Source organism: Coturnix japonica, chromosome 2 (genome assembly GCF_001577835.2).
Source record: "Coturnix japonica isolate 7356 chromosome 2, Coturnix japonica 2.1, whole genome shotgun sequence".
NCBI lineage: Eukaryota > Metazoa > Chordata > Aves > Galliformes > Phasianidae > Coturnix > Coturnix japonica.
This window is the reverse complement of record NC_029517.1, coordinates 107,396,842-107,409,817: the sequence shown is the minus strand read 5'-3', so window position 1 is coordinate 107,409,817 and position 12,976 is coordinate 107,396,842. Positions and strand designations below refer to the sequence as shown.

General features: G+C 39.9%; 1 protein-coding gene across 3 annotated transcripts in view; it reads right to left on the bottom strand.

The window, feature by feature from the left end:
- The window catches only part of CRISPLD1 (cysteine rich secretory protein LCCL domain containing 1), a 44,783-nt gene extending 32,011 nt beyond the window's left edge, over positions 1 to 12,772 (bottom strand). The window contains exons 1-2 of one of the 3 annotated variants that reach the window (XM_032442767.1): positions 12,671 to 12,772; positions 10,088 to 10,410 (exon numbers count right to left, since the gene is read on the bottom strand). In XM_032442767.1, the coding sequence (XP_032298658.1) occupies positions 10,088 to 10,345 (258 nt within the window). In that variant the 5' untranslated portion in view covers positions 10,346 to 10,410; positions 12,671 to 12,772. Of the gene's footprint in view, positions 1 to 10,087; positions 10,411 to 11,349; positions 11,622 to 12,670 lie in introns of those variants that run through there. The other 2 variants (XM_032442766.1, XM_015855807.2) reach the window with 2 other exon arrangements.
- Between the last annotated feature and the right edge of the window lie 204 nt (positions 12,773 to 12,976).

Here is a 12,976-nt window from a genome sequence, read left to right as displayed (position 1 = left end):
ATTTTCTAAATATAGGGACCAAGTAGTAAAGTAAATACCACAGTACAGTATGGGTATTTATTTACTGTATTCTTTAAGACTAATGATACTAAGAATGAAGATGATACATTGATTAAGAAATACCATGAGCAAATAAGCCAGAAATACATTTCAGAACCAGAAATCAGCTACATGGTATCAGCATAGCATGGCAGATACAGCTGAAAACAACTTCAAGAAATGGGTCTCGACTACATTTTAGTCTCTTTTACTGAGACTAATCAAAGTGTTGTCCACTTTTTAACAATTAAAACTAATAATGGTTAAGTTCTGAATAATATTTATTGTCTTTTTATGACTGTAGGAGTGAAGAGTATTTTCTTGGTTGGCAACCGAAACCTCCTGCCCTACAATGGTTGCTGATGGTTGTTGGGTTTTTTGGTTTGTTTGTTTTTATTGTTGTTGTAGTGGTTTTATTTGTTGTTGTTTTATAACAGAAAAAACAACAACAACCAAGAAATGACTCATTCCTGTAATAACCTTTATTTATTTCCCAGATTAAAGAAACTCAGCTGTTTCTCTCATCCAGTCCTCCTCATAAATCACACGTTCTGTGTTTATAATCAATCCCATTAATCTATTTCATTCACTATGAAATGGCTAGACAGTTCCTAAAGTACGGCCAAAGCAGGACAATGCATTTCAAACAAGGTCTCACCAGTTTCACACAAAAAAGTCACTTCCTTTCACATACTGTTGAGTCATTATTTTCTAACTCAGTGTAACTTATGGACTGGGTAGTGTTACTCCTACTTATTATTTACTCCCTGTGTTCCACCTACTTGATACCTACTTACACTACATCTTACAGTTAAATTTACTTTATTTCATCACATTAATTGCCGGAAATTTCCTCCACTTGCCAAGTTCTGATAATTTTTAAACAATCCTAAAACAGTCCCAATCTATGTTACTGTATTCTCCAATTTCTAAGTGCATTCCTTGCTCATCTAAGTAATAACCTAATGCTTAACTGAAAAGGGACTTGCTCTGACAGCATCAACATTTTTGACCCTCTGCCTGTTTACCATCCAGCTTCTATCACCTTTAACATGTGTTGGGTGGAGAATGTTAAAACCTTTCAAGAGTCAAAAATGAAACACCTACTACTTCTACCAGTACACTACAATAGTTAACTACTAGGTCAAAAAAGTAAAAAAGATTGAATTGATACAATCTCTTCTTGAGAGATAGTGGCAGTTTTCCTTGCCTTCACTTTCACTTATGGCGAGGTAAGGCATTTTCACCCATACCTAGCCTTGTGAGGGAGGTCCATAAAAACTAATGATAATTAGCACCTCTGAAAACTCACTTACTAGCATGCAACTGAGACAGTTACCTTCAATCATTTGAGTCCAAAAATATCAAATTCTGTGCTAGCCTGAGGTCATTTGCATAGCGTATAGCAGAGTGAACACAAAACCCCAAGAGTACTGAAGCACCAGACAACTGTCTCTGAAAATACAAAAATAACCATTCTAACAAGTACTAATATACTCCTTATACACAGAGAAAGCACAGGTAAAATCATTACACTTTCTAGTAGCAGGAAAATTAGGCATCCATTTTCTGCTGGAGGAAGAGAGCTTGTCTAAAGGTAAGAAACCTTACATGCTACCACGTGGTAGACTAGAGTTTATAGAGCATTAAGCTGGGCAGAGATCCCTGAATAGACCTTGAGGTTTCAGCTACTCTTTTGGAAGAGAGTGAAAAGCAGGAAAACTGTGGCTTTTGCCTGGAAACAGGAAAGCAAGATGAGGCCAAAAATATTGTTCCCAAACACTGAATAAATTGCACCAATATTTAGAAGTATCTCTCTATTACAGTTTCATGTGTTTGAGCTTATGTGTTCAAAAAGTAAAAACCAGGAATAGGAATGAGTAGACATGACTAATCACATTTAATTCTGTGTGTACTCTAAGAGTGTTAAAAACACCCTTGCTGGAATAGTCAGGTTTCCAAGGTGTTCTGAAACAGTACATTTATTTTGCTACTTTTTAAAAGTAGTGCATAAAGACTTTTTATTAGAAGATGACTAAAAAATCATCTATTTGCTTCTATATTCTGACATGAATGGAAGAGAAACAACAGTGATCACAGATGCGCAAACTGATCTTGATTTCTGCATTTTGTGTATTGCTGAAGTATGAATTGCACATTCATTACAAATAGTATTCATAAATATGCATAGCTAATTATAAACTGACCACAGCACAACTCCTTACCTCAAATCCTAGTAGTACTCATTACTACCATAAACCAGCTGTAACTGATTGCTTTCATGCAGCAGTTTAACAGATGCTACAGAATTTCCTGGACTTTGAACAGGAATTAGCCACAGTATCTCACATACGTGTCACAATGAATGTTCACTTTTAAAAGGTGACCACCGCAATTTGATATTTGTACAGCAGAAGTGAATTGAACTTACTGTAAGAGATCCCAGTGATCATATGTGACATGGCCCTACTGACAGAAATGTTTAAATAAAATTTTAATGAAGGGAATTGGAAAATATGTCTTAAAGAGTACTTGACCAGTCAGGCAGCCAACAAGGCACTGAGAATGTATACACTGCAATATGTAGGAGGTATGATTCTTTCTTGAAACTTCCTTGAAACACTGACAAAATTCTGGTTTAATACAATCTTCCTTCATAATAAAGTAAAATTTGTCCAGACACAAGATAGTCTTCTTAATGAATTATGCTTTTTTGACTATTATAATCACTCTACTTCACGCCAAATCTAAGGTTGAAGGGTATTTTTATAGAAAACAGGCTGAAGACATATCTAGCTTTTCAATGCTTTCAAATTAAAAAAAATATTAGAGGGTGTCATAAAGATGAAAGACTACATGGAGTTCCTTCCACAAATATCACTGATTCTTACTGTGTTTAGTCTATTCTACGTTTAAGCTCTGATTCCATTACTGCTGATCAATACGTTTTTTGTTTTTCTTTTTTCTGTTTGGGAGGATAGTGAAGGAGTTCTCTGACAGCAAAATAAAGGATGAACAATATCTGTTCTATGTTGCTAATTATTTTCATTATGGGAAAGCTCACAGTAAGCCATTCTGCTTCTTTCCACTTTCAGTTTCTTTACTTGGAGTTGCTTAGTTGTTGTTGGCATTCTATCAATAAAAGTCATAACATGGACTTATCCACTCGCTTTCTTGGCCACTTCACATTGCACAATCCTTTGCTAAAACAGCCAGAGAGAATATGAGGGTAAGTCGTCACTGAGCTCTTTGATGCAGTGTCAGTAAGCAATGAGAAGAGGCAAAATAGCTGAAGCAATTCCACCAGCTTTTGAAGTGGAGCAGGAAAGTGGAAAACCAGAGAGAAAGCAGACAGGTTCACTCTGAAAAAGGCTGCTCTCTTTTTGGCAACTATACTGCTCTCTGTCCATCGAAGGGATTTCACAAACCAAGGTTTTCCGCTCGAAGGGAACAGGAATGGTATTTAACTAAGCTACCCAGACTTTCTGCAAAATGGACAAGACAATCTAAATAGAGACATGTAAGAGTTTTATCAGTAGAGTCTAGGAATTTCAACAGAAGACTGTCATTCGGTGCATATACTGCAAGGTCTCTAAGTTTCCTAGTGCTGTTTCAGTTCTCCCCACAATGAAGCACTGAGATTGACTCCTGAGCAGCTTTCAGTTCTGTAGGTGATAGGCTGAAAATCCCAGCTGAAAACTGACAGATGTGTGCAGAAACCTGCTAGATCCAGGCATACACACATCATTATATGAAGTACTATAAAAATGCTGAAATTACTTCAATCTCTATTAGAATAGGGATTGAAATCAGCCATTGTGATGACATGAAGAACATTCTACTATCCATGCAAGAGCTCTGTGGGTTCATCTGATCCAAAGTCTAATCATCTGTATTTAAAAATGGTAGGAATTGGCTTGAGGAAAATGAAGAAAAATCCAAATTACTTATAGTCCTCTTTTTCTCCTTCTGAAGTCTTCACGAAGTTAGTGAAATCAATTTGCAAGTTCTCAAGACCCCCAGAATGGGGACTGGTGGAAGCAGATACTCATCCAGAAGGCAGTTTTGAAACGAAAGATACTGCATCAGCACTTGCAACACAACTCTATCATAGTGTTCAGAAAGATAAGACCTATTGAGGAAACGCAACAAACTAAGTATATTTCTGGTTTTCCCCTGTGCAAAATATGGATGCAGTATCACTGTCAGATGCACATACATGATTGACCCCAGGAATTATGAAGCCATACCAAACTAATATGCTAATCTGAACTTTTGAAAAAAGTACTCCTACAAGTTTTACTTCCTTCACAAGGCTTGCAGGGAATAAATAAATAAATAACAATAAAAATATGAGAAGCAAAGCAGGGGCTTTGTGATGAACCCTAACAAGTAATGGCAGAATGTGAACAAGAGAAGACTAAAAATAACTAAATAAGAAAAGACTTCCTTGTGTAGAAAACACTCACATTCCTAACTACTTTAATTGCAAACTGCAGTGTGTGGCAAGGTGTCAAAAAACATCAGGTTGAAACACTTCACTGTCTATCAAATAAAAAACTGAAAACTCTACTCATGGTAGGTCCCAGTTGCAGGGTGTAGTTGTCCAGAGTCTAAAGGAACTAACAGCATCCCTTTTCCATCTTAAAATGACTATTTCTAAAGTGCTGATCTCAGCTTTCTTGGATATGTTCAACTGTATTAAGCTACAAAGCTGACACTAATAAAAATAGTATTTTTAGATAATTTCAATTTATTGTGAGACACACTCAATACAAAAAAGATACTTAAATAGGATTAGATGATAGCGAAGACATAGGATTATGATAACCAAAATATGTTTTTTCTAGTTTAAATAACATTTTTCAATTTAGTAATAATTTATTAACAACACAAAAAAAGCCTGTTCAACTAATTGAAGGTAGAATAAGACTCTTCATGACGATCCAGTTTCAAAGGACAAACCAGTATACTGATTTCCTGACTGGCTAACAGTCTCTTGTAAAATACTGGTGACAGGAGAGTGCAGAAGTCTGTCTAAAGTCAATTTACCGAATAAGGAAAGAAAAAAATGTGTTGCCTTATATATTCCAAGGCTACTGCATACACTGGCAAGTGTATGAGAAATCATGGCATTTTCCATTTTTGTCTTAAACAGCAAGTCTGTGCCAAGGGATGTTGGGCAGTAACAGACAGCAAAGCACAGACCAGTCTCAGAGCAGAAAAGCCTCATTAGGACACTACTCTGGTCAGACACCCGACTGCCATCAGAAGTTTGCTTCAGATCCATGTAGTACTACAGACATCTTTTCCACAGTTACCCCAAGTGACTGATGAGAAGGCCATACTGGGTCAATGGCTCAGGATAGGAAATACTGAAAGCATCATCTAATTTCAGCTCGGGTGCCTTGGAACATTAGCAGGAAAACGTCATCTCTCACTATTCCCTTAGCAGTGCTGCTATTCCTTCCACACATCATGAAGAAAAGAGGTCTTTACTCCTTTCTGCATTAGGAAGCACTTGCTTACTGTACACAAAAGTATGAACATCCATACAGTATGGACTCACTATATGTCTTCATATCAAGCTGTTCATCATTACCTCAAAAAAGACTTTTTCCTACTATCAAGCTTCAATGTTGACAATTCAAAAGGTCTCAGTGCTGAAGGAAGAGCTCTAGGAAAGAATGATCTAACATGCAGTCATAAGATCATCTGTGGCCACTGCAGGGGAGGTAACTGAATGTGTCGGCCTGCTGCTCCATACAGAGGAGCTCAGGCCGTTCCGCATGCCAGAAACTTTCTATACAGAGAAAGAGACAGAAGGTGCACCTACACCAGAATTAAGCAGGAAAAAGAAAAAAAAGAAGGGAAAAAAAAGAAGAAAAAAAAAGGAAATTGCTAATTTTAACAATAGAAAAGCTATAATGAAATAGATGAGCTAAAGAAATAAAGACCCAGCTTAAAGGAAAAACATAACCATAGTTAACAGCTCGTGTAGCATACAATTATGTAGAGATCTCTGCAACTTTTTCATCACAAAGATACCTATGGAGTCCAGCATTTAGCTTCATAGGAAAGAGTTCCTTCTGGAACTACTCGGAGAAAAATAAAACAAAAATGACAACTTAAAAAGTCCCTAAGCTGCTGTTTGCTCAAAGCTGGGAGTTTTCATTGCAGTAGTTTCTGTTTCCATGCTCTACTCTTATCCTCTTACCCTAGGAATCCCCCTACTACTCACCAGCAGAGCCAGTTACTTGGGAAGATGAACTTTTCTTCTGGTTAGTCCAGCCAGACAGTCATGAGAATGTTCCGTTTATTACGCATAGCCACTAAACTTTGCTGCAGTTAGTAACTTTAGGTCACTGAACTGTGATTATCTCATGCCCTTTTTCTTTTACAAAGCAAAAGGGTAAAGTTTACAGCTGTACAGAAAACCAGTAATTCAGCCCTTCTTCTTTCTTAATGAAATCTAGATCTTACATGCTGAAGTCCATCCCCAAATACAAGTGAAGTCAAGGGCATGCCGAAGCGCTACAGAAGTCTGTACTAGAATAGCACCATACACATACTACTTTGTACCACTACATGTGTTTGTCACCAGGGCTAAATCAAAACTGCAATGTGCTGCATGTCATGGTTTATTCTTTTCGGTCTTCATGCTGTATCAGCTACCTGCTGAATACAGAGAGATGTTTCTGATTAGTTAAACCAATCCCATCATCAACTCAGATATGTAATAGTGGAAGAAGCAGTACAGAGGCATTTTCAGTTAGAGCTGCATGTTAGTTGAAAAAAAAGAATTGTATAATGAGAGAAGACAGCCTCCACACTCTTTTTTTCCAACTCCAAGCACACTTGAAGATTTTAAGCTCTATAACAGACTTATAGAGAAACAGGCATACGACTGACACTCTTGAACCTACATCACCTCCTCTCAGACTCTGTACACTGTCGAAACTTCATTTTCACCAGTAGAGCCAGCTCTGTTTTCAAAGAAGGACTGTACTAGTACAAAGGGCTGCTCATACTGACATGGCTGTGCCCATACCAGGAAGGTTTTTGCCAGAAGTTCTACACTAATAAAGCACTCCAAAAGTAGACAAAAATATTTCAGCTGTACTTCTCTAGCTCCCTAAATATCTGGAAAACAATTAGAAAGACCTTTGAACTTGCCTTTGTAAGGCCTCACATATCTTAATCATATTGCAAAGAAATTTTTTAAATTATTTTTCTAAGATCCTCAACAACATCCATCCTTTATTTAAATAAAAATAAAATATATATAATAATAATAATAATAATAATAATAATAAAAAAAGTAGAATTAGAGAATCACAAGGTTGGAAAGGACCTACAAGATCATTTAGTCCAACCATCCTCCCATTACCACTGCTACCACAAGCCACTAAAATCATATCTCATAGCTCCTCATCCAGATGCCTCTTTTAACACTGCCAGGGATGGTGACTCCACCACCTCCCTGGGCAGCCAATCCAGTGCTTGACCACTCTGAGAGAAAAAGTTTTTCTTATATCTAATCTAAAGCTCCTCTGGTAGTGTACTTGTGGCCATTTCCTTGGGTCTTGTTGTTGCCTGCCCACACCCCTCCACTTCACAGCCTCCCTTCAGGAAATTGTAGAGTGCAATCAGGTCTCCCCCGAGCCTCCTCTTCTCCAGACTGAACAATCCCAGCTCCCTCAGCCACTCCTTATAAGTCTTGTGCTCCAGAACCCAGTTTTGTTGCCCTTCTCTGGACACATTCCAGGGCCTGAAAGTAGCCAAATACAGTTATAATTACATCTGTACTTGGCTCTTTCAACTTTCTGTGATTCACAGAACTTACCCAGAGATCACAAAACCTTGTGAAACCAGATCTAAGAGTGCTTATCTCTTTGTCCGGAAAGGCCGCATTGGTACATACCTTAGTTTGTGTCTAGAATAGTAAAGTGTCTATTAAGTTGTAACAACATCTATCTGCCTACATTCAATTGAGGACAACAGAACAGCACTAGTAATTGCACAGCTACAACATCCATCAGAAGTTATGACAGAATGGACTTTGCCTCTGCAGTTTACCTCTTGTATATATGCTCTGTAATAATGACTTTTTCCAAGATTTTGTTGGTTTTTTTTTCTTGTCCACTTAAATGACAAAACAAGCTTCCTTGTTGAACTACCATGTTTACTGCTACTTCACAGCTCAATCTGGGGTTACACATTTCATTTGCAGTTCTGTACTCAATTTTTTGAGCTATTAAGCAACAGAACAACCTGTATGACATCTTATGTAGAAAAGAAGACAATCACTCAGTCACAAACTGTACCACGAAATGTGTCTTACAGCATTCACAAATTCAGTCACTACCTTTTTCTTCTCAAGCAGTAGATCCGTTCTTTCCTATACCATCCTCTTGGCTCACCGCTTTTGTTTCTGGTTGCTTCCTCCAGCTACAACCTCCCTCCCAAACAATCCCAGGCCCAGACTTTCCAAGTAGCCTCTTAGCAGTCCCTAAACATCCTCCTCTAAACTCTGATTTCCCACTTTTTCTCCACCCTGAGACCCAGCTCTTCTCCTAAATACTCTTTCCCTCTGTGCTACCAACTCCTCAATATCTCCCCAGCCAGACTCTCAGCCTACTTCCAGGCCCTTCTCATAGCTTCCTGCCTCTGAACACATCTCCTATCCTTTGTTCAACCAGTTACCGACCTTCTACCTTCTCTAATTTAATAGTCTCGTCTAGTGTCATTTTACAGAAAGAAGTCTGGAAAGCTTTCTCCCAGAAAAAAAACATAACACACATTGAAAAGCTAGAAAAAAAAAGGCCACAATAAAGTTTAAGGATATATGTAGACAATTGTAACTGAAAGGATTAAAGAGGTTTAAGATACTATCCTCTGTTTGTTTGGAGACAGAATGTAGTAACTAATTCTTTGAATGCTCTTAGCCTAATATAATAAAATTCATATAGTATCTTCAAGTTAAACTACCTTTATTGATGACTTAAGCAAACATGTTTTCTCTATGACACATACATTCTCAGTTCAATCACATTTCTAAGCTAAGATAGACATCAATCCAAGTTGGGAAAGATATTTAAGTCCTGAGATGTGCTAACATGATCCTCTGTCATAAACTCACAATGAAAAGTGGTACACTTGGTGTAATGTTTGGTTTTAACAACTCAGCCTATAGTAACACTTCCTCTGATGAAGGGTCAGATAAATAGTATACACTGTAGATACAGGAATAAGATTTGGTCATTTCTGCAAGAAAAAGACTATAGAACATACATATAGACTATAGACTATGTGTCCATTCTTGTCAAAAGCTCTAATAACCTACTTTGAGCTAACTGACAAGGAGAGAAATAGATAGTGTTGAACAACAGAATGAAATTGAAGTTCAAAACCATGGGAGATTTACATCTACAAACAAAAATATACAGACTTGTATATTTTGTTTATATGTGTACTGTATATTGTGTATATTTGTATATCTGTGTCTGTCAACTTTACAGAAGACAGATTAAAATACAGTAATTATGTATTACATTATTAATCTGTTGAACATGGAAACATACAGAACTCCAGCACATGTCAATTCAAAACAGAAGACTTTACAGGAACCTCTTTTTGCTCAGAAATTGCAGCCAACCTAGAAGCATGGGAGAGAATCCATGTTATTTTGAAGCTTCATAGTTCAGCGCTGTTCTCAGATGGTAACTTCATAGGCCATAATCAGCTATATTGAGTAATGCAATTTTGGAATCTTATCTGAAGGAGCTGCCTCTTATATTCAGGAGAGGTATGAGAGATTAAACCTATTAAAATCAATAAAATACAACAAGATCCATATACAAGCATTTTTATCTCAAAGTTCATTCCTGTACAAAGTAAAAAATAATAATTTAAAAAAATAGACAAAAACAAGCACTCTTTAGAAGAAATCAGGCAAACTATGACTGAAACTATGCTGTATTATAAAGTGACAATAACCACTCTAAAGAACATTTCTTTCTTCATGTGGCCATCAGTTTTTCCTTACCATATATTCCATATTGGAAGCTGGTGGATACACCTGACCCCGTAATTTATTATGAAGATCCAAGATACTTTGCATATCACTGTCTGTGATAGCCCTTTTCCCTCTCTGCTTGGCGATCCACCACTCACCATCTTCATCCATGTATTTTTCCAAAAGTTCCTCTAAGAGCGTGGCATTGGGAAGAACCATTGCAGAAACTGCTTGAGCTATGAATAGCAAGGTAGTTATTCTGAGCCATTCCTGCACTACATACTTCATGATGAACGATCTCAGAATGCTCAGGGGTTAGCTCCAAGACAAAGTCTTTTTTCCAGGTCTGTTGGCTGCAAACGCATAAGAGAGAGTAAAGTAATTTGGAGGTTGAAGCACTGGTCTGCATGAATTCATTAAGCAAAAAAAGTCAAACTGTAGTGTGTACAGAGTCGGCCACTGTTGATTTAGAGGGAGAAGCCAGAATGCTGTGTGTTATTTACACTAATAAATACAAGCAGCTGTTTGGAAAGATTGCTTATCTTCAACATTATGAACTTCAGTTGCTCAAGTGCTTTTGGATAGCACGCTGGCATGCACATTTCAGTGTCTCCATACAAGAAGGCATGCAAGCATGCTCTCTGCAGCTACTTAACAGAAGCCAGACATCAATGAAGATTAGCTGTAGATAAGGCTCCCAGTACTGGAATTTATAAACAAAACCTCCCACAAAAAAAAAAAAAAAAAAAAGGTTGATTGTGTCCTACATTTGCTTTCCCGCAGACGAGGAGCGCTCACTACACACACAGTGGAGTTGATATAAAATATCCCCTCTTGATGCATTTCGAAATAATGACTGTGATTAAAGCTTTTATTTTATCACTTCAATATACCTAATAGAACTAAAGTACTCATCTCTAGCAAGAAAATGGGAGCTGGGGGTCATCCCACTCATCGAACAACAACAAAAAAAGAAAGTACGGACAACACTTGAAAAAGTGCTACTGCATCAAGAACGCAACATGCCACACCGCCTGTTACGTGACTGAGGATGCGAGAAGCAAAGACACGGTGCCTCCCTCCCTCCGGGGATAAAAAAGCGTGAATCCCGCCACTGCCCGAGCCGGACCCGCCGCTGGGAGCACAACAAAAAGAGGCGGAGGAGCAGCGCGGAGCTCGCCCAGCGCTGAGCGGCCGCCACGGAGCAGCGTCCCGGCCCTGCCCTGCGGCCCGCGGGGAGCGGCCCCCCTCCCGGATGGTGCCTCCGCCCCCGGGCTGGATGCTGCCCTTACCCTCCGGCGGCGGCTGCCTCCTCTCTCCGCAGCCAGCTTCGCTCCGCCGCCCACCGACTCGCCAGGCCCGCGCCGGGCTCGGGGGGCTGGTGAGGGGACCCGGAGACGGCCTCGCCCCAGCAGTAGTTGCTGGGTTGCGAACAAGTCGTGCCGGCGAGGGGGTCTGTCGCCGAGCTCGCTACCGCCCCTGGGAGCTCCACGCTTCTTCTTCCCGACTCCCGCCTCGCCGGGCATTTATCGCGGGCGGCGGTGACGTGAGGCGGCCACCCCTCCCTGCACCCCGCGGGGCGGGCCGCGATCCGGACTCCGGGCTCCGAGCCCCGCGGCCGCCCCCCGCTCCACGCACCGCCCGTCCTCACCTGGACGGCCTCGAGTTGTGCCGCCCGCCAGAAGCTGGCCTTGCTCCTGCCAAAGTTGCGGCCCAGAAAAGGTCGAGAGGGGGCCCCGCTCCCCTGCCACCTCCATCCGTGTGCGGCTGAGAGGATGCTGAGCGGTTGATTGGCTTCAGCAAAGACAAAATGCTGGGTGTTCGGCTCCCAAAAACCCAGACTGTATAAAGAGGTATCAGGGCAGGAATTTTGAATTGTGGATTCAGACCAGCTGCATGAGGCTTTGCTTCACAAAGTAGAATGGAAAAGCTTATAACAACTACATTTTCCAGCAAAACGAGATATCAGAGCTCCTATAGCTTGGTTATTATTTTTTATCCAAACCACTAGAGACAATGTTTCACTTATTAAGTATAATTTGGTGCCCTGAGCTAACAGTGGGATTGACCAGCTTCCAGTCTTCACAGGACTGCTCTACCAGCTTGCAAAGGTTTTCTGTATTTTCGTTTTCAGCTATTGAGAGGCTGAGGTTAAAATTCATCAGAATCCAGCTGGCTTCAGACTGGCTTCTAAACGCTTCCAAATTTCTTAGGCCCAAGAGAAACAATGATGTGCAAGGAACACACTGCTTCTTACTGTACCCTCTCTTCCTCACTTTTAGTTAGAATTTCCTTAAAAACTTTGAATGCAACCAGTTTTACAAGCTTCCATGGGTACTCTTCTACTTATGTACTACAATATGTAATATTTTGATGATCTATAATGTTTGCTCTTTGATATTTTTTTTTAGAGCTGAGACATGGACTTCTGCACCCAAGTATCAGAAATAAATCATTTTCCTAGCAATGCTGTCTCAGTTAAAATCTCATTGTGCATTGGATACATAAACTACATGTAAGATTTTTTCAAGATTTATGACCCAAGATGCCTTAGCACTGCCAGCCAGTCAAGGGCTTGGATTGTCCCACTACTCTGCAGTGATGCAGCCTTACCTTGAACACTGTGTGCAGTTTTGTGTTCCACAGTATAAGAAGGCTATATAACTGTGAGACAGCATCCAAATGAGGGCTACAGAGATGGTGAAGGGCCTAGAATGCAAGGTGTCAGGATGCATTTGTGAGGTCACTGGGTTTGTTCAGCTGGTAAGATGAGACAGAGGGCCCACAGCTGCCTCACAAAGGGTCTCGTCTCTCTGGTGATAGCAAGAGGACTTCAGGGAACAGAACTGAGCTGCATATGGAGAGGATCAGATGGGTATAGGAAAAGGTACGTCACAAGGAGGGTGATCTGGTACTAGA